Source organism: Lagenorhynchus albirostris, chromosome 15 (genome assembly GCF_949774975.1).
Source record: "Lagenorhynchus albirostris chromosome 15, mLagAlb1.1, whole genome shotgun sequence".
Lineage (NCBI taxonomy): Eukaryota > Metazoa > Chordata > Mammalia > Artiodactyla > Delphinidae > Lagenorhynchus > Lagenorhynchus albirostris.
Window position 1 is genome coordinate 13,419,987 of NC_083109.1, and position 25,542 is coordinate 13,445,528.

The window sequence follows — 25,542 nt, forward strand, 5'->3', positions numbered from 1 at the left end:
CACCTCCATTCTTTGCAGCGAGGAGGAGAGGGTGTCCCTGTGCTTTCACATCCAGGGCAAGCTTGCTTTCTGCCTCCTCTGCCTCTTCTGCTCCCTTCAGAACCGCCTCAGCACGGGCCCCATTGATTTAACCCCTTTGGGTCATTCGAGAAAGAGAAGTGGGCATGGGGGAGGCTTCTGGTCACCCCAGGGCTTCCTGAGGCTCAGGGATCTTTGAAATGGGCCTGGGCACAAACTCCAAAGCTTGGCAGTTACAGACACGCAGAATCTGACTCAGATCAAGTTTCACTTCCTAGAAGGGGTGACGTGTGCAGGGGAGAGGCTCTCACCCACGGCCGAGCCCAGGCCTCCGTGACCTGGCAGGGCCCCCTGTGTTTTCCAGGGACCACAAGATAACACCCCGCATGCTCATCTCCAGTGCGATCTTCTCACCCCTCCGTCTGGAGGTGGGGCATCCCTGGTGTCCCGTCCATGAATCTGGCCAGGCACGTGTATCACTGGTAACCGATAGAATGGCGGGATTGATGCTGGGGACAGCAGAAAAGATGAGATTCCGTCAGAAAAGATGAAGTGGCTCCCCTTGACTGCTGGGATGCTCAGTTTTGGACCCCTAAGCCGCTGCGTAAGAAATCAGCCGCCAGCCTGAGGCCTCCATGCTGTGAGGAAGCCCAGGCCGCATGGCAAGGGCCCCCTGAGTCCCCAGCTGACTGCCAGCAGCCGCCACCAGACCGGGGATTCAAGTCCCCAGCTCTTGCGTCTCTTCAGCTGTGGCCTCAGACGTGATAAAGCAGAGACCAGCCATTCCTGTTGTGTCCCGTCGGAATTCCTGAACCCAAGTCCCTGAGCATAAAAAAAATATATATATATATATATATATATATATATTTCCGCTGCTAAGTTTGGGGGTAAATTGTTACAGAGAAGTAGTCATTGGAACACTTGGCGTGTGCCTGTCTTCCCTCTGTTCAATAAGTTATTCACTTATTCTACAATATCCGGAATCTCCCTTCTCACCCCTTCACTGCCCCCACCCTGGTCCAGGCACTGTCTATGGCAGTCATCTCACTGGCCTCCGTGTGTCCACCTCACTGCCTATAGTCTGTTCTCCACACACAGCCAGACGGATCCTGTTAAAATCTACAACCAATCACGGCACTCCTGGGCTAGAACATTCCAGGTCCCACTCCCACTCAACTCCACTCCGGCCACACTTGCCCACTTTATGTCCCTCAAACACCCCAGCCACATTCCTACCTCAGGACATTTGCACTGGTCCCTCTGCCCGGAATAGTGTTCCCCTGAATATCCACAAGGCACATTGCTTCACCTCCCTGAGGGCTCTGCCCAAGTGTCGTCTCTCAGAGAGGCCTTGGCCACCCTCCTATTTAAAGATGCGAACTCCCCCCACCAGCACTTCCAGCCTCCCGCTCGTCACCTTAGGACTCATCACCTCATGCGCCCGTCATTTATTTTGGTGTCTGATCCAGGACAGAGTATTGGTTTCTGAATCTGCAGCACGTAGAATAGGGCCTGGTGCATAGTAACTGCTCAGTAAATATTTGCTGACTGACTCAAAGAATTAGCACCCAGGCTCTGCCAGGGACTGGGGCTATGGAGTGAGGAAGAGACAGCTCCTACCTGTGCAGAGCTTCCAGCAGGGAAAATGACCCCCTACAAGATACAAACTCGAACAGAAGAGTACATCAAGGAATCAGAAGTTGTGATGAGTGCTCTGAAGAGAACAAACCTTGGATGAGGCCAGGAATAACAGGGAGGCCTGCCGCAGTGAGGGAGGTGAGGGAAGGCTCCCTCCCCACCTGTCAGACTCCACCCATCCCAGGGTTCCAGGCCGTGCCCAGGGAGCAGCCTGTTTTTCTTGGCAGGTGAGGAAACTGAGGCCGAATCAGGACAGAAGTCAGGACTCCCACGCCCACATTTCTTCCCCCTTTCTGCACCGCCTTTCTCTTATCAGCTGGCAAATAAGGATGAGGAAGGTTTGCCTGTGATAAGGCAGAGTTGGGCCCAGGCCAAGGGTTAGCAGCCCTGTCATCAGATCTCTCTATAGACGGAGGCAGATGGTGTCTGGGAAGCCACCTGGGTCAACACTTTGCCCCCAGCTTGCTCTGCCAGTTGGGCTCATTCGGTCGCAAGTGACAGAGAAAGCAACTCCGAGTGACCTAAGAGAAAAAGAATTTGATTCGTATCCTTAAAGAGTCAAAGTATGAGAAAGGGACCTGAAAGAAAATATCTCAAAGCAGTTGAAGGAAGGGCTTCCCTGGTGGCGCAGTGGTTGAGAGTCCGCCTGCCGATGCAGGGGACACGGGTTCGTGCCCCGGTCCAGGAAGATCCCACATGCCACGGAGCGGCTGGGCCCGTGAGCCATGGCCGCTGAGCCTGCGCGTCCGGAGCCTGTGCTCCGCAACGGGAGAGGCCACAACAGTGAGAGGCCCACGTACCGCAAAAAAAAAAAAAAAAAAAAAAGCAGTTGAAGGACATGGAAGAATTTACAGGGGCCTGAAACAAAGAACCCAGAAGTAAATCTTCCTCCTTCAGGCTTAGCTGGATACAGGTCTCGGATGTTGGCAAAACCCAAGTTTGTTCCGTCTCGAAGCTCTGTTCCCTTCTGTGTGTTGGCTTCATTCCAACTCCGTATGAGGCAAAATGACGTCAATCTTCCCTCATCCTCATGGTGGACTGACATGGACCGAGTTAGCCAGCTGGAAAGAGGAGGCGCCTCTTTCTAGTTGGATCCAAGTGCCTGGATTACTCTGATTGGCCAGTCACTGAGGCAGGGGGATTGGAAGGCTCTGATTGGCTTAGGTCTGCATGCCGTGGCCCAGTCTTGGAGCTCTGAAGCCAGGGCCTAATTTGAACTTTATAGACCAATAACTGGGAGAAGAGGATCCCTAAAGGAAAACTGAGTGCTGTTACAGAAAGGAGGGTGGCCCAAACTCAACAAATAACACTAACCAACATTTATCAGGCACTTACTGTATACAGCTCTGTTCTAAGGACTTCACAGACATTAAGCCACTTCATCCTCGCAACTCTGTAAGTGCTATTATTGGCCCCACTTTGCAGATAAAGACACTGAGGTCAAAAGAGGTTACATTACTTGCCCACAAGCTAGTAAGTGGTGGAGCCGAGACTCGAACCCAGGCATTCTGTTTCTAGTTCCCATCTCCACCCCTCTTCCAGCCTGTTCCCTGCTGCGTTTCCCCCCAGCACTTAGCAGTCTGTGTGCCTTTCTCCACTCTGTCAGCTCTGTGAGAACAGGGATTTGTCTGCTTTTGTTTTCCCCCACTGATCATGATACGGTACCTGGTACACAGCATCTGCTCATATATTTGAGTGTGTGAATTATATGGTCGTGCACTTGACATGCAAAGCATTGTGGTACTCAGCTTCCCAAGACTTCAAATGTATCGTTTCTAAACTTTCTTTGAGCTCTAACTATAATCCATGACCCCATTCTAAGAGTTCACTCGTGGTTTACTATTACTTCCAATCCTGTTTTCTGACCCTTCTCACCTTTAGCAGGAGTCTTTCAACTCCAGCTTCTTATATGTTGACTCTTTAGAATGTCAGCTCCGTGAGGGCAGGTACTTTTTTTTTTCACTGTTTTATCTACAGTGCCAAGAACTATGCCTGGCACATAGCAAGCCTTCAAGAATTTCTTGTCACGTGAATAGGCAGGCAGGTAGCTAGATTCTTAGGTTCTTCTCTTTATGCCCTAGTTTCCTTTCCAGATCCTGAGCCCTTGTCTTGAAACCTGACCTCTCTCTCCAACCTCTAAGGACCCCTCTCTTGTCCCCTGTCCTGCTGGCTTGGTCCTCTGCCTCCAGCTGAAATTCCAAGAACAGGCACAGAGGGCCACCTGATGCCCTTGGACTTAGGTAACGGAGACAGGGAGAGTCTGTGGACTGTAGGTTCCGGGAGCTCCTGTCCTTTCTTTGACAGCCCTGGAGAGGAGGAGAGAGGCTGGCAAAACCTGTTGGCCAGGAAGAAGAGGAGATACCAGGGGAGTATAAGTTTTAACAGATGTGCATGTGTCATCCTCTGTCTAGACAGCTTCTAGGCTTGTGAGGTTGGGGACCACACATTTCCACTCCTCCATTCTGCTTGCTACTTGCTAAAGCTATTTCCCCTGCCTGAGGCACTCTGTCCTCCACGCCTTCTTTGGAGCCCACCCAAATCCTGTGGATTTTTCAGAATTTTGTTCCTCTTAGGCTTCTCAAACTTTTCTCTGTAAGGACTCCTCCACGCAGCCCTCCCTGAATGCCCGCAGGCCAGCAGTTCCCCCCTTTTGCTTCCTGTTCGTACCACACACTTAACCTCAGCCTCTTGTATCATTTCTCGGTTTCCAAGTAGGCATGGGAGTCAGGAGAGGACTCGTGGGATCAGAATATCTGGGTGCAAATCTCTGGGTGCTATCCGCTTGCTTTATCAGTATAGATGCCTGCAGGAAACAGATGACGCCTCCAACAAAGGTATGAGCAGAGTGTAAGAAAATGAATAGTACGGATCTCTCGGGCTGGGAACAGTGGGGAGCATTTGCTGGAACCTGGCAAGGGCCGCCCACAGGAGCTGTGGCCTTCAGTAGAGCAATAAAGGGATATGGTCGGTTCCTAGCAACTGGGCAGAGAAGGCCCCTGGAAAGTACCCAGGCCTCTCTGTCTTCCCATACTGCCTTCCCTGGGCAGCGTCTCCCTGAGCCACATCCAGCCAGGAGCCAGAGAGCACAGAGCCCATTGATGTGGTCCATCCAAGCGACGATATTCAGCACCCAAGCAGCGCAGCCTTGGGGAAATTCTCGAGCCTCCCCATGCCTCAGCTTCCTCGCCCGCAAATGGAGACTCCTAACTCATAATGTTGTTGTAGGGTGACCTGAGCTGACACAGGAAAAGTGCTTAGAATTTAGAAAAGTGCCCAGGGTCCGTGATAAGCACATGATACAAATTTTAGTTATTTCTTCATTATTCTTGTAGGGTATTAACTGTTGGTCTGGGCATTTCCTGTTGCAAATGACAAGCCCAATTCAGATTAGCTTCAGCAACAAAGGGCACTTGTTTGAGCCTGTAACTGGCTACAAGGTGGAACTTGCTTCAGTCCAGCGTCAGGAGCATCCTCTCTCGGGGGCCAGTTGGTAGCTGGGCTGGGCTTACCCCTTCCCAGTACCCACCCAACTGTTTCTTACTTCTCTCTCATTGGCCAGGCTTGGGTCACATGTCTGTCTCTGGGCCAATCACTGGAGCTAGAGAGATGAGGTGTGCTGATTGGCTACACTTGGGTCACATGTTCTGTCCTGCACTCACACTACAGGTAAGCCAGAAGAAAAGGAGTTGTCAGTGCCCCCAAGCAGGGCTGGAGTACGGGTACTGTTACCAGGAGGGAGAAAATCCTTTGCCAAGTCAGTAGTATTGTCAATGTCTGCTATGTCCGAAGCACTGTTTTAGGTGTTGGGATACAGATGTGAACGAAGCTGACAAAAATCCGTACCCTCAGATTATGAACTGACTTTCTAGTGGGGGAGACCGACAAAGAAACAAGTAAAATAACTCGCTGTCAGAGGTGGCAGGTGCTACTGGGGAGGAAAGAGATTTCCGTTTTTACGTGCAAAGGCGAAATTTGAGCAAAGACCTGAAGGAGGTGACGAAAGGGCCGTGAAGAGATCTGGATGAAGGCTCCAGGCAGAGGGAACAGCACGTGCGAAGGCCCTGGGGTGGGGACATGGCCTGGCATGTGCAAGGAACAGCACAGACACCGTGTGGCCAGAGCCAGGTGGGCAAGGGGGAAAGTGGAAGGCGATGAGGTCAGGAAGGGATGGGCAGACTGCGTAGGGTCTTGTAGGTCCTTTGGAGGGTTTGGAGGTTTTTATTTGGCATTAGATGGGAGCCCTTCAGGACTTTTCAGTAGAGGAAGACAGACTCTTGCTTTTGTTTTAACAGGATCCTTCTGCCTGCTTGATAGAAGGAGGTGAAGGTAGAAGCAGGGAAATCAATTAGGAGGCTGTTATAATCCAGGCAGGATTATCCTATAACCTAACCCTATGACACAGTAGGCCCTAAATACATATTTGTAAAGTAAATGAAGGAAGACATAAGTGGTCTGGCTCTCTAGACCACCTAGAAAGGTCCACAGGTCTGGTGCAGGGGCTCCGGCCCCAGCACAGGGCATCTTCACACCCCACAATTTCCTTTCTTCTCACCTCCCAGGGAACTTCTCCCGTCTGATCAATGCCTTGTTCTGACCACTTCTCCCTCTCCCTGGGCTGCCTGATCGCTCCCAAACTCCTCTCAGCTACTCTTGTTGGATTTGGGGCTCCTCAGAGGAAAACAGCCATCGGGATCTCTCTGGACAGGCCTGGGTGAGGTCCCAGGCGTTTCCCCAAAGCTGTGATGCACAGTCAGCCTGAGACCCACTCCTCCCTGCAGGTCAGATAAATCCAGAAGCAGGAGCGATGCTTCTGAACGCTCAGGATACTAGGCGTTTCCAGTGATGTCTTCCTGGGCTGGGAGGGCTTTGCCAAGGTCCGTGAGAAAGACACAGGACGAAGAGAGGAGCGGGATGGACCTTTCCTCAAGCTGGTGGGAATAAGTGGTGGTGTCCGCGGGATGGACAGAGCATCGCTCAGCTAGCGCCGCACAGATTCACCAGATACTCTCTCGGTTCAGCCACCTTGAATCTTTACTAAGAAGGAGGAGAATGGAGGCAGAATCCCTTGTGTCATTTTTAATTGATTTCTCCAGCATACAGAGAGGGGCTGGCACAAGGCCAGGGAAAGTGGGAGCTGGAGGAATTCATCAAAAATCGACCTACTGATGACTCGAGCTGATGAAATAATTAGCTCCTATTATCCTCCAGTCTCTGGTCATGGAGATTTGACTTCCATCCAGAGGAGCAGCATCCTGGCTGAAGGGTTACAGCTGCCTGGGAATGGAGGGGAGCATTGCTAAGAAGACCAACATGGGTGCCAGGAAGAGTCCAGTCGACCATATCCCCCAGCTCCACCCACCATCTGGCCCGGCCCCCCGTACCTCCGCATCACAGGCCAGAGCCAAAAAGGCCCTCCAAGGGCACCTGGCCTCCTACTGTTTCAGAGCCAAATGAGGAAACTGAGGTTGGGAGACTCTTAGGAACTTACCTGGAGATCTGCTTCCAGGAGGTTCTGGTTGAGCCGCTGACTCAAGCCAGAGTGGGTTTGAACCCAGTCTCTGCCCCTTGTTTGCCCATGTGATCATGGGAAAGTGCTTTTAATTCTCTGTGGCTCAGCTTCCTCATCCATAAAATGGGTATAATATCGATGGGTGGATATGCGGATTAGACAAGTTGATATAGCAATACATAAAATGCTTAGAGCAGGGACTGGAGCGTTGCAGGCCCTCAATAAGCATTTGCTGTTACGATTCCTGGTATAAGAGCGTTGCTGTTTGTAGGGCATCCGTCAGAAATTCGCTGTTTTATCACTCGATGTCTGTCTGAAGGAACACGAATGCGTATTTTTTTTTATTTAACTATAGCTGGTTTACAATATTGTGTTAGTTTCAGGTGTACAGCTTCGGATTCTTTTCCATTATAGGTTATTACAAGATACTGAATATAGTTCCTTGTACTATACAGTAAATCCTGGTTGTTTATCTACTTTATATACAGTGATGTGTATCTGTTAATTCTATACTCCTAATTTATCCCTCGCCCCTCCCCTTTTCCCTTGGGTAACCGTAAGTTTTCTGTCTGTGAGTCTATTTCTGTTTTGTGAATGAGTTCATTTGTATCAGTTTTTTAGGTTCCACATGTGCTATCGTATGATATTTGCCTTTCTCTTTCTGACTTATTTCACTTAGTATGATAATCTCTAGGTTCATCCATGTTGCTGCAAATGGCAATGTTTCATTCCTTTTTATAGCTGAGTAGTACTCCATTGTATTTATATCCCACATCTTCTTTATCCGTTCACCTGTGATGGACATTTAGGTTGTTTCCATGGCTTGGCTATTGTAAACAGTGCTGCAGTGAACACTGGGGTGCATGTATCTTTTTGAATTAGAGTTTTCATCTTTTCCAGATATATGCCCAGGAGTGGGATTGCTGGGTCATATGGTAGCTCTGTTTTTGGTTTTTTAAGGAAACTCCATACTGTTCACCAATTTACATTCCCACCAACAGTGTAGGAGGATTCTGTTTTCTCCACACCCTCTCCAGCATTTATTATTTGTTGAATTTTGATGATGGCCGTTCTGACCAGTGTGAGGTGATACCTTGTTGTAGTTTTGGTTTGCGTTTCTCTAATAATCAGCGACGTGGAGCAGCTTTTCATGTGCTTCTTGGCCATCTGTATGTCTTCTTTAGAGAAATGTCTATTTAGGTCTTCTGCCTCTTTTTCGACTGGGAAGTTTGTTTTATGAATGGCTGGCTGGAGTGTCAGTCAAGCTCACGGTTTCAGTTGCAAAGCACAAAGCATCCCAGTGTGTTTCCCGAGGTAGGGAGACGTGGACTGATAAACAACGTGATTCAAGGATCCCCCCCACCCATGATTTGGGATAATTCAGGGACCCATTAGAGTCTAGGGCGTGTCTCCTTTTCAACCCTCTCAAGCCTCCCATTACCTCCAGCAGGAAGTCTCTGGATGGTGCTAATGTGCCTCGTTGCCTTTCAACACCTGCTAATTTCCCTTAAACAGAGACAGTACAAGTATGAGAGCTGCCAGCCCAGAGCTCAGCTTAGAGCCTTAAATGTGAACTAGAAGCTGTTAGACGGACGGAGTAACACAGTTTCTGCTCTGTTTGACTTTATTTGTGTGATTAGTTCTACAGGAAAGGGACGCTGCTTTTCCATTTATTCTTGGATAGAAAGTCGCCTTTTTCAAAACCATGCGTTTCGTCTTTTTCAAACCATGTGTTTCGCCTTTTTCAGAACTATGTGTTTATGTCTTTATTTTTAAATGAGGCTATTTAAAGGAGCATGTGAACCAAATGATAGCGGAAGGGTTGTGCAGGGCCGGCAGAAATTGGGGCTATGGCCCCTGAATGTGAGAAGCTGGGAAACGAGTTCAGTGGTGAGAGGCCCTCACCAAGCTGTCAGGGAGAACAGAGGTCAAACACTGTCCCTGCTGTTTTCTCTCCAGGTGACCTTAGGACAGTGATTAGGCCTCAGTTCTCAGTTTTGTTTTGTTTTTTAATTAATTTCTTTGTTTGCTTTTATTTTTGGCTGCGTTGGGTCTTTGTTGCTGCACCTGGGCTTTCTCTAGTTGCGGTGAGCGGGGACTACTCTTCATTGCTGTGCGAGGGCTTCTCGTGGTGGTGGCTTCTCTCGTTGTGGAGCACGGGCTCTAGGCGTGCGGGCTCAGTAGTTGTGGCTCGCGGGCTCTAGAGCGCAGGCTCAGTAGTTGTGGCGCACGGGCTTAGTTGCTCCGTGGCATGTGGGATCTTCCCAGGCCAGGGCTCGAACCCATGTCCCCTGCATTGGCAGGCAGATTCTTAACCACTGCGCCACCAGGGAAGCCCTGTTCTCAGTTTTTAAATGGGGATAATAGTAGTACCTTTGTGAGAGGGTTATTGGGGAGATTGAGGGAGATGCTGCGGAGTGCCTGACACGGGACCCAGCTGCAGTGGAGCTGATAATAATCTAATAATGGTTTTCACTGTGAATGATGTGTTCCAGTCAGTATACACCATGTGCCAGGCTCTGGACTCAGCATTCTGCCTTAACTCATTTAATCCTTCATGTCCATTTTATAGATGGGGAAACCGAGGCATAGAAGGGTTGAGTTACTTGCCTAGGGACACCCAGCAAGTAACTTTAAAGTCCATGAATTAAGTATCATATAACATGGGCACAAAGCAGCCACCCAGCGCATGTCACTGCAGCCACCCTTCCTATTGCAAGATGTGGGCTCTAGCAGATAAAGAGATGGGGGTGGAAGTCGATGCCTGTCCGCCGGTCCCGTGAAACTCGCGGTTCCCAGGTCAGCTTCCCGATAATGTGGGCTTCATCTCATCTGTCTGCACAGATGTCCTTTCAGAGGCCCCTGGGGTGGGAAGCCCTGTGTGGAGCTTGCTCTGTGTTCTCAGCCTTCTCTCACTCTGTAGCACACAGAGAACCTCACCAAAATCTCCATTCCTTTATTTATCTGAATATTTATTTGGCACTGTTCTGTGCCAGGCATGGTCCTAGGTGCTGGGGACAGAGCTGTGAGCAACACAAAGCCAGCCTCTGCCCTCGTGGAGCTGACCCTCCCCAGGGGGGGACTGGGCAATAAATAAGGTAATTGCAGGTGTAGTAGGGACTGTGAGGAAATAAAGCAGGTTATAAAACACAGAGAGTGCCTGGGGCGGGGGCAGCACCTCAGATAGGACAGTCAGGGCAGACCTCTCCAAGGAGGCGACATTTGTGCCAAGACCTGGCAGAGGAGAAGGAGCCCATCAAACAGAATCTGGGGAAACATTCTTTCAGGTTTAAGGAAGAGGAAGTGCAAAGGCCCTGGGGCAGGAACAAGCTTGACTTGTCTAAGTGACAGAAAGAAGCCAGGGCCTGAGAGCAATTGAGGGCACCGGGGAGAGGTAGACAGGGGTCGGATCACACCCGCCCTGTGTGGGCTTGGTGGGGAGTCTGCATTTTGGACCCCAAGCCATGAGAAGCCAGGGGAGGGTCTGAGCAGGTGAATGACAGGACTGGGACTAAGGTGAGCTGGGTGCCTTGCACCCGTCCACCTGGAGTGGGTGCCCCTTCAAACCTGTGCACTGAGCACCTCCCTGGTCTCACCTAGTCCAGACCCTGTGAGTCGTATGTTTGGATTTGAATTTTAGAAAGATCCTGCTGGCTTCCCCTGGGGGGGCATGGAGGGTGGGGGCAGGGGAGGAAGTGGGAGACCCCTTAGAAGGCTGGTGCTCTCCCTGGGAGAGATGATACAGGCATCACATCCCCCTGTGCGGAACCTGGGGTCCGTGATGAGTCCGCTGAGCTGTGGCTTGGGGTGGGGTGGGGTTCCCCATGACAGCAGGGGCAAATGGAGTCGTTCAAGGTCACGGGAACGGTGACTCAGCCCGACTCCAGCGACCTTGGTTTCCTCCCAACACGTCTGCTTGCTTGCTTTTTCTTTCCTTTTAGACAAATGAGACCAAAAGTCTATATCTGGACAGGACTTGAAGGCTTATTTCCTCAGGAAGTAGAAAAATGACTGCAGAGAGCAAAGAGCAGAGTGAGATCTGAGACCCGCCTGAACCAAGATTAGCTGGCCCACCTTCCCCTCCCCTACCTTTGCTTGTGACCCCATCTGACCCCCGGGGTCAAGGGGGTCAAGGTTGCAGTGGAATGTGACAGTTCTTCTCCCTCGGCTTTTTAGCTCTCAGTTTTCTCTGTTGTCATTTTGTTTATTTTGCCACGTAAAACCAATACGAATAACTTGCCCAGTTACGGGGTCTGTTGATGGGGGGACCTTTGCGAGCATCCCCGTTGGGTTGAGTTCTTATACAGTCATGTATCCCCATTTTATTCGTGGGGATACTGAGGTTCCTTGCTGGCTTATCGATGGGGAGACCCAGCTGGTGACAGAGCCAGGCCTGAAACACAGAGTTGTCCAGCCCAAAGCATCAGCCTGGCTCGTCCAGACCCCTCCCCAAATCGCACGCTACCTGAGAGCTGGGGCTCCGTCCACTCACCTCTGCATGCTCCGTGGTGCTGGCAGAGAACAGATGACCAGAAATGTCTGCTCCTCCAGACTGGGCTCTTTCCTTTCCTTTCACTGGGGGGCGATTTGTCTTGCATTGGTTGGACGGTTCAGAGACAGGCTGACTACCTGACTCGGGACTTGGGCTGCCACCAACACATCCAGAGGATCGCTGGGTCCAAGAGAGGAATTCTGTCTGCAGAAGTAGTCTCCGAAGGCTTTCCTGCCAGTCTATTCTCTGAGCCAGTTGCAGATACTTTCCTTGTAACTTTAGCCGAGTTGGGTTTTTGTTCTGCTGTAGCTGTCCCTGATCAAAGAAACTCTCACTGTCACTGCCAGAAGGCATCGTAGAAATCATTATGCAAGTCTGAGCAGTTGGGCAGCCTTTACAGAAAGATTGACCTGAATCTTTTCCTCTTACTTTAGATCCGTGAGTAGAGAGGGAGGAGAGAAAAGAAACAAATCCACAAAACACAGCTCCAGACTCCTGCATCCTGCCAGAAACAAGGGATCAGCGGGAACGTAAAATGGCGCCCCCCAGTGTCCTGCTTTGCTTGCTCTCTGCAACTGTCTTCTCTCTCCTGGATGGAAGTGTGGCGTTCCTGTCCCACCACCGCCTGAAAGGCAGGTTTCAGAGGGACCGCAGAAACATCCGTCCCAACATCATCCTCGTGCTGACGGACGACCAGGATGTGGAGCTCGGTAAGACCCTGGCCGCTGGCAGGCGGTATCGACCAAGCTCACCGTGCTGGGTCTCAGGATCCTGATGCAGGATGCTCGGGTAGACCCTGCAGGGTTCACGTCCAGTCGATTGAACCAAGTCCTGGGGTGGTCCCACACGCGTGAATGCACAGCTGGGTCCTCGAGGTTAGGGGTCTCCAACCTTTTTCTAATGCGGGACCATTCCTAGCTTCCTCCAAAGTCTTAAGGAGAAGAGATGTTAAGACCAATTCATTATTTCTGTCCAATTTCTATTGAGAACCTACTACATTCCAGGCAATATTCTAGGGCCTGGAACTTCAGTAGTGAGTCAGGCAGGCACAGTCTCTACTCTCTTGGAATGAGGGAGACAGATAATCAGAATCATTGCTAGTTCACATGGAAGATAATTTCAAGAAGGGAGAAATGCTCTGGGGTAACTGAAGAGGGTGCTGGATGCGGGGGAGGGATGGTCAGAGCTATTTTGGATTAGTTATCAGGGAGGGCCCCTCAGAGGAGGTGATATTTGAGCTGACGCTGAACAGAAAGAAGAAACCAGCCTGGGGCATGTGTGTGCGTTTTATGTGTGTGCGTCTGTGTGTGTGTGTGTGTGTGTGTGCACCCCTGCTCCACCAATCTTAACAGGTTTGGGTGGGCTCAGCCTTCCTTGATGGCATCTAGGGGAAGGGAAGGTGGGCCCTATCGCCGGTGACCCGACTCAATTCACAGGTTTGGTGCTTCAGGAGGGTGAGGGCAGCCGCCTCTCGTCCTGAGCTGCTTCCCCTCTTGGTGCTGTGGGCTCCAGGGAGAGCGGGTGAGGACAGGGGCCCTTGCCAAGATGTAGTTCATTTACACCGATGGCAAGCAGGAAAAGGGCACCCTCCCTTTATCGCCCACGCAGCGTCCTCCCTGAGCCGTATCCTCGCTTCACTGTGTAAACCATCCTGGACTTCCTGTCCCTGCCAAGCAAGGCCCTGGGCTCCTCCACCCAGCTGGGCGTCTTCATTTACATGAGGCGTTTCTCACCACATTTTCATTCGCCTGAGAAGAAGTCCCCATAAATGAGGCCTCCAGGAAGGAGGCCCCCAGAGTCAACCTCAGCTGGACCTTCTGTTCCCCAGGGTCAAACTCCACCTACATTTCCAGCTTACCTTTGGGGGTCTCTCTCAATGTCAGTCTTCTTTCTCCTTTTCTTGTGTCTTCTCCCCCTTCGAATTCACTGATTTTACTGGTTCCATTTCTCCACATTAAACCCTACACAGCGCTGCCCTAGAGGTGCATCTAGGGAGGCGAGCCACAAATGCAAATCACATAAGTAATTCTAAACCTTCTATACTTTTTTAAAAATTAAGAAGAAACGGGGGAAATTAATTTTAAAGACATATTTTGCTGAACCCAATATATCCAAATTATTGTCATCTTAACATATAATCAATATAAAAAATCATTAATGAGATAGTTTACATTTTTTATATTGCTTTTAAAATCTGGCGTGTACTTTACACTTAGAGAACGTCTCAGGACCACCTACCTTTCAAGTGCTCAGGAACCATTTATAGCTACCGTACTGGACAGCATACAAGCCCCTCTGCATTTTCCTTATCCTATAAGTTAGATTTCCCTTCTCATCATCAGTGATGATGATAGACATACTACTGGGTATTGTGAAGATCTGGGGAAAAGCCTTCCAAGCAGAGGGAACAGCGTGTGCAAAGGCCCTGAGGCAGGACCAAGGAGACAGATGTGGCCGGAGCCTGAGGAAGGGTCATAGCATGACCCTGGAGAGCAGGAAGGGAGCCAGATCTTGGAGGTTCTCCTGGGTTGTGGTAAAGAGTGCCAGTAGTGGACCAGGTGAGTGGTGGGCCTTTAGCCTCTGTCCACTATCGAAGGGCAACTGACTGTTGTTGGTCGCAACAAATTTAAAGGTTTACTGGAAAAGCCTTTGCAGCCAAACATAAGATTGCGGTGAAGATCCAACTGCAAGTCTGCGCCCTTTTTGGATCCATTATTAAAAATACGAATCAGTCTTTTAAGCACCAAGTAAAGGTGATTTCTATACCTCCGAGCCAGTCCTTATCATGATTTGTATTAATGAACACAAGTATAGATGTTTCTCAGGGAATTTATCTGTGCAAAAAGAATTTGCAGCCAGGAAGCAGTCAAAGCCCAGGGCTTTTATTGACAGTTTGACACACATGATACCTATCTCACAGGCAGCATTTAGAATGAGCCACATTCGATAGCCATGGGGAGCCTACAGAAAGTGTCCATAGGACTGTGAGTATTGTTTCTGGCAGAATTTTGCAAAGAGTGCTCACAGGCAGCACCTGACTTCAGGGCACCTTGGTCTTGCCTCATGGGGCCCCTCAAGCTGTTTCCATCGTAGTTCTGCCTGGGGACCCCCCCGGACGTTTATTCATGCATTCAACAGATATTGATTAAGCATCTACTCTGTGCGGCGCACTGTGCCGGGAGCGGGAGATCTGGGGAAGGATCCCTCCAGCTGGAGAGAACAGGAAAGGCAAAGACAGTTAGAAATGAGCTTGGTGGGTTGGGACAGAAAGAATGCCTGTGAGCCAGGTGGAGGGACCCCGGGTATAAGTGGAGAGAGATGAGGCCAGGTGTGCGGGACCTTGCAGCCATGGTGAGGGTTTTGAGTTTTATTCTTAGTGAAACAGACATGAGTGAAAATGGGCCTTGAGCAAAGGAGGGGCTGTGACCTGACTTAGGTTCCAGTAGGATCCCTCTGGCTGTTACGTTGAAATAAATGACATTAGGAGGACAGGACCATAACGGGGCAGGCGAGGATGGAAGCCTGGACCAGGGCAGGAACAGTGGAACCCGGAAGACATGCGTGAACGGGTTGGACGGGGGCTGTGGGTGGTGAGGAAAGGAGGAGCATTAGTGGCGACTCCTAGATCTTTGGCTGGAACCAGGTGAATGATTGAACATGCACTCTTAGGAGCGCCGCATTTTTGCTGCAGCTGCGTGATCTAACTAAGCCTCGTGTCAGAATCTGATTGTAAGTTTGCACCTGTGACTCTCAAATAAAGCCAGCAGCATATGCAAATATAAGGAAAGGGCCTCCAGGTGTGATGAGGACGTGGGAGAGAGGAAAGCAGAGAAAACCAGGGCTAGCTTACAACACCCAGATCCATCCTCTTCACTTTAGATGGAGAGACTGAGGCCCAGAGAAATGAAGTCACTCGTCCAAGGTCACACAGCTAGAACGTGGCTAAATGAGATTTGAACCCAGAGCCTGTGGTCTTAACCACTCCTCTACTTAACCAGTCTCCTGGGATGGCTATTCACTTCTTTCCAGATTGGGAGTGTGTTTGTTAGTAGTTTCCACTATTACCAATACTGTTGCTGAGAATGTCTTTATACGTGCATCTTTGCATAGGTGAGCGAGGATTTCTGAAAGATAAATTCTGGGAAGTGGACGCAGTAGGTTTGGATCCCTCGTGTTCGGTGGTATCTGTCACTTTCCCCCCACAGCACTCGCACAGATCGGTACCTACAAGGCTTCCCTTCTGCGAAGGAGCCACAGCCCCTCCAACAGCATCTGGAGGAGGCTGTGCTTCTTTTAGGAGGTGAGGGTTGATGGCAAGGTGGTAGGGGGGGAGGGGGGATTTTTATAAACCACCAGACAGACCCAGATCAATAATGCATGTTCCCCCAAAAGGCCAGCACATTGCCTCACAGTCAGCAACAACTGGTACACAGGGTAGTCCTAAAAAATTTATCATCTGCTATTTTCTGCTCATCCAGGCGGCAGTTCTGACGGTTCTTGGGGCTGGAGACTTCGCAACTAAGATGATTCCAGGCCTTTCTTCCAGTCCCGGGGCGGAGAACAGCCATCCATCCTAATTAGGGTCTGGATGAGAGAGCTGGTATGGGACACAGCACAGAAGAGGGGCTCTTTCTGTTTCCTAATTGTGAGGGGGGTGCATTTAACATGCCTCCCTGAGTTGTCATTTGAAAGTGTCCAGTGCCCAGGGGAACAGGTTCTAGGGCGTATTGGTCAGTAAGTGGCCTCCATTATCAACGTATTTTTCAGAGCGATTGGGAAAATCCCTGTGTTTGGATGACCCTTGGAGACCAGCAGGGTCTTGGCCACCCTCTTTACCGGGAGGGTAGAAGAGGGAGAAGAATACAGAAGCCAAGGTCTCGTTTGCATGTGTCCTTCAAATAGGCCTTGAAACCGGTGGACTCTGCCGGGTTTACTAGTTTAATTCAATCCAGGCAAACCCTTGGTGAGCCTCCAGGCCTGGAACAGGCTCTGAGACACCAAGATGAGTTGGACATGGTCCTTGCCTGGAGCAAGAGAGTATTTGCGACATCCCAGGACCGTCTGTTCTATGACTTGAACTGGACTTACCTTTTGAAGCTTAAGTATTATTTTAACAGGAAGCTTTAATTATGACTGTATTTGAAACACTGGTATCCACTGGTTTTTCACTAGTGGATACTAGTGAAGGTCACTGCAAGACCAAGTCTAATGAGAACAGCAGTGTTTTCACCTTTCAGCAAGATGTTGCCTCCCCTGAGGCCGAGGCCTGGATGGCTTTGTTATAAAAGGCGATGTTTTCCTTTGCCGTGCAAAAGCTTTTAAGTTTCATTAGGTCCCATTTGTTTATTTTTGGTTTTATTTCCATTTCTCTAGGAGGTGGGTCAAAAAGGATCTTGCTGTGATTTATGTCATGGAGTGTTCTGCCTATGTTTTCCTCTAAGAGTTTGATAGTGTCTGGCCTTACATTTAGGTCTTTAATCCATTTTGAGTTTATTTTTGTGTATGGTGTTAGGGAGTGTTCTAATTTCATTCTTTTACATGTAGCTGTCCAGTTTTCCCAGCACCACTTATTGAAGAGGCTGTCTTTTCTCCACTGTATATTCTTGCCTCCTTTATCGAAGATCAGGTGACCATATATACAATGGAATATTACTCAGCCATAAAAAGAAACAAAATTGAGATATTTGTAGTGAGGTGGATGGACCTAGAGTCTGTCATACAGAGTGAAGTAAGTCAGAAAGAGAAAAATACCGTATGCTAACACATATATATGGAATCTAAGAAAGAAAAAAAAAAGGTCATGAAGAACCTAGGGGTAAGACGGGAATAAGGACACAGACCTACTAGAGAATGAACTTGAGGACCGGGGAGGGGGAAGGGTAAGCTAGGAGGAAGTGAGAGAGTGGCATGGACATATGTACACTACCAAACGTAAAATAGATAGCTAGTGGGAAGCAGCCACATAGCACAGGGAGATCAGTTCGGTGCTTTGTGACCACCTAGATGGGTGGGTTAGGGAGGGTGGGAGGGAGAGGCAAGAGGGAGGAGATATGGGGATATGTGTATATGTATAGCTGATTCACTTTGTTATACAGCAGAAACTATACTGGAGCTCCAATTATTTATTGGAGCAATTATACTCCAATAAAGGTGTTAAAAAAAAAAAAAGGTGATGGGCAGTTTTGAGAGAGGCGTTTAAAGGTGAAGCAGCCCCTCCCTGAGACTCTCTCCTTGACATAATCAACAGGATGGAGACTAGAAAAGGAAAGGACTTTCTCGAGTGTGAGTCACGGGCTTTGAACGTTGGGGCCACGCTTATGTAACTGCCACCTGGCAGTAACTCTTGTGTCTGAGGGTTAAGGAGACCCTGTTGGTCTCCAAGGGTCATCCAAACACAGAGATTTTCCCAATCGCTCTGAAAAATATCTTAAAAAGAAAGGAAGGGAAGTCAGCAAGGAGGGGAGGGGAAAGGGAGGGTTGTGATTTTATGTAGGGCAGCCTCACTGAGAAAGGGAAATTTAGGCAAAGAAGGTAAGGGAAAGAGTCAAGGAACCTCCCCCAGGAAGAGCATTCCAGGCAGAGGGAACAGTGAATGCAAAGGCCCTGAAGCAGAAGCAGTCCCAGCAGGCTCCCAGAGCAGCAGATGGCCCACAATCGCAGAGCAGCATGAGCAAAAGAGACGGGAAGAGATGAGGTCTGAGAGGCAATGGCGGGGGGCGGGGGGATCATGCAGGACCTTTGAACCGGAGGGAGGACTGTGGCTTTCTAAATGAGATGGACACGAGCAAGGACATTGACATCACCTGACTTACGTGTTAATAAGACTCCTTTGACTATTTTATGGAGAATAGATTGAAGAGATATAATAGGAGAAGTGAGGGGTCTACTGCAACAGTCCAAGCACAAGGTGATGGTGGTTCAGACCAGAGTGGAAAAAGTAGTCAGACGCTGCCCAGAGTTAGAGGGTGGAGCTGATAAGATGTGCTCATGGATCTGTTGTGGAGTGGGAGAGAAGAGTCCAGAATAACTCCAAGGTTTTGGTCTGAACAACTGCAAGGAGGGATTTTCTGTTTACAGAGATGGGGAAAAGCTTTGGTCTGGAGCTCAGTTCTGGACCTGGTAAGTTGCAGATGCCCATGAAAAGCCGAGAGGAGCTGTCCAAGGCAGCCAGCCTTCAGAGACAGAAGCTCAGGGGGGAGGCCCAGGCCTGGATGGGCCTGGAGTGGGGGAGGGTGGGAATTATATGCAGATCGTGGGCCTGTTTGTGCTTTCCTGGGTCGGAGACCCTCCCTGGATTCTCAGAGGGGCCTGTGATCCTGAAAACGGCAGGCCTTCAGCCTGGAGGGCTGTCTTGTAGGAGAGGCTGGCTCTTGCGAGAGAGGCTCAGGGGGGCTTCTGGCCAGGCATTTGTTTGCCTCTTTCCATCTGTGAACACAAGGAAACCACACCCTGTGCTGCAGCCTGATATCCAGAAATCAATTCTAAATTGCAGGCTTGGGTGCTCTGCAGGGGCCAAATGGCTGGAAGCCCAGGATAGTGTGCCCAGATTCCGGACGCCAGATCGGTGGTAACTTCCAGCGTAGCCTCTCTGAGATACCAAGTCCTGACATTCCTGCCGCTGCTCACTGGAGTTAGAAAAACATGTAGATGCAGGTTATCTCAGGAAGAAGAGAGGCTCATGTGGACCCACCCCGGTGTTCAACTTGCCAAGCACATTCCTGCAACGTTTTTTCTTTTTAATTCAGCAACACTTAGGAGATCACTTAAGTTCTGGAAGCTAAGTGTGTCAGCATTAGGGTTGGCTGCATGTAAAAGAAATTATAACAGTGGCTTAAACAAGACAGAGTTTTGCTTCTTACATAAAAACGTCTGGAAGTTGGCAGTTCAGGGCCAGCCTGGTGGCTTCAAGGTTATGAGGGACCCAAGCTCCTTCTCTACTTTTGTATTCTACTATGCTTACTGTGTGGCTTCCATCTTTAAGGTCACCTTCATCATTCAGAATAGCTGCTGGAGCTCCAGCTATCACAGCCACATTCCAGGCAGCAAGGAGGAGGAGGAAGCAGAAGGGCAAAAAGGATAGACCTTCAAATTAAGTCAGCTCCCTTTAAGAACCGCATCCCAAACATCACCTACAACACGGACAGAACTTATTTAATTAGCCACACAATCTCAGCAGGAAATACAAGACACATTCAAACTTGAGTTATTCAAGGAGGGTTTAACTTTTTTGCTAAGGTATGAGCAAGTGTGGGGAAATCACTGGTGATAGTGCAGCACTCAAGGCTAGTTAGTAACAGTGGGCTCATCCCCACTCCAAGACCAAGAGGGTGAGGGCAGCAAAGGATTACTGGAAACTCATGACACAGGGCCATTCAGTAGGAGCTGTCACCCTCTGTTGACACCACAGGGAGCAAGATGGAGGAATCCATACCCGAACCTCAGTTCTTCCTTTTGCTGATCTCCTGCCAGGACCCCCCATTAGCCAAACCTAGTCCAAAGCCAGAGTATAAAGCCACTTGTGGATACAGCCCATCCAGGTCAGCTCCCTGGGCTGGAGAACGAGGCAGACAGTGGATCTGGAAGGTTAAAGGAAGGACCACTCCCACATGTAGCTGCAAGAGAGTCTGGGAAATGCGGTTTCCTAGCTGGGTGTGTTGAAGATTAAAATCAGGGCGTGTTAATAAGGAAGAAGGGGAAACAGTTATTGGTGGGCAACCTGGGGTCTCAGCCACACCAGCGATCAGGAGCAAGGGTACCCCGAAGGGGCAGCGCCCCCAGCAGGGGGTGTGTGGTTAAATGATGGGCACCATGAGGTGGTATAGGACACACGTGCTTCCCCACCGAGCTCACGGCCCCCACCCCCGGCCTGTCCTGGTCAAGGCTCTGTACCAGCCTTTACCCAAACCCACACTCCCTCTTCGCTCCCTTAAAGCCTGGGCTCTGTGGGTCTCCAGGCCACAGTATTACTTTGCGAGTTTACTTAGCTGATCAGTTCAGCTGGAGTAGAATCAGCTACCGGTTGCAAACCCAGTGCCTGCAGGGCCAGGCTGGTACCACAGATGAGGGAAGTGGCCCTGATGGGGCCCATGCAGAACCGGAGGGGAGCCCTTCTGAAGCCAGCCTTTGCTACTCAGATCCACCCACCTGTGGGCCCATCAAGCCCAGATCTGTGTATTTTCATGCAAAGCCTGAAATCAGGATTGATGTGAAATCTCCCAAATAAAAGTTAGCAATTAATTCAGATTTTTAAACACTTCTGAGCAGACCTAAATCCAACACACGCAGACCAGAGTCTGTCCAAAGGCGCTTGACTTGTGAGCCCTGTTTTACACCATATATAGTTGGGAGCTACTGTAATTTAAATTTTTTAAAGCTAACATGTTTTGAGTCCTTTCTGTATGCCAAGCATTGAACTAAAGGCTTTGCATATATTTTTCTCAGTTAAAATTCTGCAATAGTCTAGGTAAGAAAAAGCCATGGTTAAACATAGATTTAAGTCAAGACCCTGGGTTTGCTAACCGTGTCTCATCTCCCACTACTTCCCAAGGAGGGTCCGACATCACAGACTCTAATTATTTACCTATAATTTTAAGAAAACAAACATCAGAAAACATCATCTCTTTAGTTATCCATCAAAACCAATGCCTCCTATGTAATGCCACCCAAGTTGGGGGCCGCAGGACTTTGTCTTGGGGCGGGGGTGGCACGTAGGGTGCATCTTCTCCTAGTTGACACAGAGCTCTAGGACAGAAAGTAGATGTGAGCCACCCAAGTCCCAGGAATGGCCAAAATTGGGTCATATTTTGAATCTTGAGAGCCCCCAGCACCTGCTAAGTCCCCAGAGACAGCAGTTGCCCTGACCCAAACCTTTAGAAGAGCACATTAAATCAGCATCTCCCAAAATGCCTTTTTAGGACACAGGCCGTGCACGAAATCATCTTGTGTGACAGGTCGGCAAACATTGATTTTACTACTTACAAACTTCTTTCGATATGCACCCAAAAAAAAATCTAAGTAGCACATCAAATCCAGAATTTCACATAGTTACCTGGGTGGAGATGAAAGTTTATTTTTTTAAAGTCACATTAGAGAAAAATATCCAATCAAATAAATAGTAGCCCAGGTGGTACACTGAGAGCCCCCCGCAAAAGCAATCAGAAAGGGGACGGGCGGATGAGTACGTGGAGGAAGCACCGTGTTTCTGGCAGGTGAGTGGTTTGGGCACCAGAATTTAAGTCGCCATCATAGGGGGGCGGTGAGGCCTCCGCAGTCTATTAGAGTCACCGAGGAAGGTGTCAGGGTGACCTCACCCTGGCCCAGCGAGGGCGGAAGGTTTGATCACGGAAAGAAGCCAGGTCTGTTTTTGTCTGCATGTCCCCAGGCTTGTGTTGGACGACAGAAGTTTTGGTTGGCTGGCCTTTTTATTTCTGTGTGGCCTGGTCTTCCGGGCCCTTCCCTCCCCTCAGAGCTGTCCATCTGCATTAGGTCTGTGCTGGGCAAGGAGATTAGATCATATGTTTTCCTGTTCCAGATGTGGATTTATCGAGCCTCGTCAACGTGGCAGCTTTAATAAAACAGGTTACGGTCCCCAAGGGGAGGCTTAACATGTCGTGCTGCTTACGCACAGGTGCGGCTGTCATTTCAGGGCACCGTTAAATTGTGCTTCAATAGTGGATTGACACAGCTCCCCTTCAGCCGGCTTATTTGGGCCGGGGTGAGTGCCCCGAGCAGACAGGTGCGGGGAACTGCTGGAAAGAGTGGACCATCATTCATTTGCCTTGCAATAAGGAGGATGGCGGTGCAAGGGCTTTGAGACCCTGGTTTGGAGCCCATTAAAAGAAAGACACGGTTCCTCCGGCAGTTTGCCTTTGGCCAACGCAGCATTCGAGGCTGCTGACTGCAGGTGAATTATTCACCAGGTGGCGGCCCCCTTGCCTTCCAGAAGGGTCGGACAGGTCGGGTGGATGGCCAGCTTTGTCCTTTCTGCAGTCTCTGGAGCCTGCGCTGGGCCAAGTCCTCACTACCAGCTGCTTCCTTCTTTCTCTTCAGTCTGTGAACAGCAGTCAAAGGCTTGATTCTGCCTGGAGCGCCCTAGATTCATGCTTTCGAGCAATATTTGTTGAACACCTACTATGTGCCGGGCACTGTTCTAGGCTTCAGGGCTGTGAGGTGTGGTCAGTGGCCCTAGCTCTCATGGCTGTGACATCTAGGGCTGCAGGGGGGTGACCAGCAAGATAAATATGTAAATGTGCCAAAGTGTATAACGTGTTAGAGCAACACGTGCAGAGTTGAAAATGTAAAACAAGGAAGAGAATGTGAAATATCGGGCAGGGGAATAAAATTGTGGATGTGGTGGGCGGGGCAGGCCTCACTAAGAAGAGAACTTTTATTCTTCTAATTGAAGTATAGTTGCTGTACCGTAGTAAGTTACAGGCATAGTAGGTAGTGATTTGCAGTTTTTAGAGGTTATACTCCATCTACAGTCATTGTGAAACGTGAGCTGTATTTCCCCGCGTTGTACAATATATCCTTGTAGTTTATTTTATACCTAATAGTTTGTACCTCTCAATCCCCTACGCGTATGTCCCCCCTCCCCCCAAGAAGAGACCTTTTGAGTAGAGACAAGAAGGGGGTGAGGGCACGGACCCTGGAGGTGCTGGGGAAAGGCGTTCCCAGCGGGAGGAACAGCACGGGCAAAGGCTCTGAGGCGGGAGCGAGGCTGCCGTGGCTGTGGAGACGGGGTGCGGAAGGCGGCCCGGAGCCCGCAGGGCCTGCGGACAACCGCGGGGACTCTGCTCTCCGAGCGGGTGGGAGCCACGGAGACTGCCGAGGAGAGGAGGCTTTCTGGCTACTCCTCGGGGAATAAACGGCCGGAGTCCAGGCAGGAAGCAGCTGACCTAATTCAGAGGAAAGAGGATGACGGCTGCCCGGCGAGGAGGCGACAGGACTCTGAGTCTCGCTGTTCTTTGAAGAACACCCCACCGAGCTCACGGCCCCCACCCCCGGCCTGTCCTGGTCAAGGCTCTGTACCAGCCTTTACCCAAACCCACACCCCCTCTTCGCTCCCTTAAAGCCTGGGCTCTGTGGGTCAATCCACCAGGCTTTGCTGATGGATTGGATGTGGGAACAAACAGCTGGGACCAAGGAGTAGCCAAGATCGTCACCTGTGTCACTGGAGGAGAGGGGAGGGGCTCAGGGTACACCCGAGGTGTCTCTTAGCCAGTAACGTCACCGGGTAGACAGTTGCAGGTTGTGCCAAACGCCAGCCATCCCCTCACCTTGCCACCTCGCCACCTGTACTACTGTTTACTTTTTTTAAACAGACGTGATTGTTTTTTAAGAACAGGATTCCACTGCCCTAAATGAGAGAAGCTAGCATCGCTTGCCCTAAGTCAAAGGAAATTGAATCGGGCAATCCAGTATAAGCTAACACAGCTGCCCGCCCAGAGCTCCAGCCGGGTGGCCGGGGCTCTTCCTGTTGAAATAGGAGGCGTGAGGGTGTTAAGGACGTGACCACGTGACCGCAGCCACCCGAGACTTTCTCCTGGAGTTGATCAGAGAGAGTGAACGGGAATCACTTTCCCACCGCTGGGGTCCCTGGCATTTGGCGATGTGACCCTGTGCCAATCTCACTGGTGTGCTAGCTAAAGTCCCCTCTGGGATGATGAGGGGACCTGATAGTCCAGGGGACGATTCTGAGCCTCATGGGAGCCGAGAGTTGACCAAGTGTGTGGGGACCTCTGTGCCCTTCCTGGGTTCATTATCACCACCTCCTGCGTGCTATAAACTGGACGTTTCCTGAACGTGACACCCAGCGTCCACCTCTGCTGTCAGACAAGCTTGGGTTGGCGTCCTCACATCCCACTTCCCCAGCTCTGTGGCTGTGACCAGTCATTTAACTCCTGTGCTCAGTTCCCTCTTCTGTTAAATGGTTTGTTGGGAGGATTAAGTAACACGATGCACATTGTGTGCCCAGCACAGTGCATACGGCAAACATTCAGCCAGTGACAGTCACCACATTAATGGTAATGATTGTTATTGACGTGGAACACTGCCCTCTACCCCAGGGACAAGTCGGAGCTGTCTCAACAGCTAAGTTATATTAAGAGTGGCCAAACCAGGGCGTTCAGGGACCAGGCAGGTAATGTGAATGGGCAAAGTTGGTGTAAGACTATAGGGAGGGCTGGGGAGTGTGGCACAGTAGAGTGTGCACATCATCTGGTGCTTTTTAAAGTCAAATTTTTTAAATCCACTGCACACGACACAGACACACACACACGCGCGTGCATATCATGGACACAAACCAGCGTGGGCTCCTGAATTATATGGAAACACAAAGAGTGAGATAATTTTTTTTGTTAATTTAGCAGATATTTGCTGAGCAGTCACCATGTACCGGGCACTGTTCTGGGCTTGGGAGGACAACAGTGAACAAAGTAAGCCTAGATCTCTGCCCCCGTGGAGCTGTCCGGTGGGATCAGTGGGCAACATGCAAATAAGAGAACTGTCCGAGGGCAGTAAGTGCTGGGGAGCAAGTGAAGCAGGGAGGGGGTGTAGGGGTGCTGGAAGGAGGGGCGGCAGGTTCAGTGTGAGGCCAGGGAAGACCTCTCAGATATGTGACCTTTTTTTTTTTATTGGAGTATAATTGCTTTACAATGTTGTGTTAGTTTCTGCTGTACAACAAAGGGAATCAGCTCTAGTATTCGTATATCCCCTCCCTCTTGGACCTCCCTCCCACCCCACCCCCATCCCACCCATCTACGTCATCACAGAGCCGAGCTGAGCTCCCTGGGCTAGGCAGCAGGTTCCCGCTAGCTATCTATTTTACACCTGGTAGCATATATATGTAAACCCTAACCTCGCAATACGTCCACCCTCCCCTTCC

The 25,542-nt window shown here is 50.0% G+C and overlaps 1 protein-coding gene across 7 annotated transcripts in view; it reads left to right on the top strand.

Moving 5' to 3' along the window:
• The window catches only part of SULF2 (sulfatase 2), a 142,292-nt gene that overhangs the window by 18,928 nt on the left and 97,822 nt on the right, over positions 1-25,542 (top strand). For all 7 annotated transcript variants that reach the window (XR_009535057.1, XM_060122351.1, XM_060122347.1 and 4 more), the window contains exon 2: positions 12,092-12,367. Coding sequence is in view for 6 of the 7 variants with exons in the window: in XM_060122351.1 (XP_059978334.1) it covers positions 12,193-12,367 (175 nt within the window). In the remaining variant the exon portion in view is untranslated. The remainder of the gene's footprint in view (positions 1-12,091; positions 12,368-25,542) is intronic.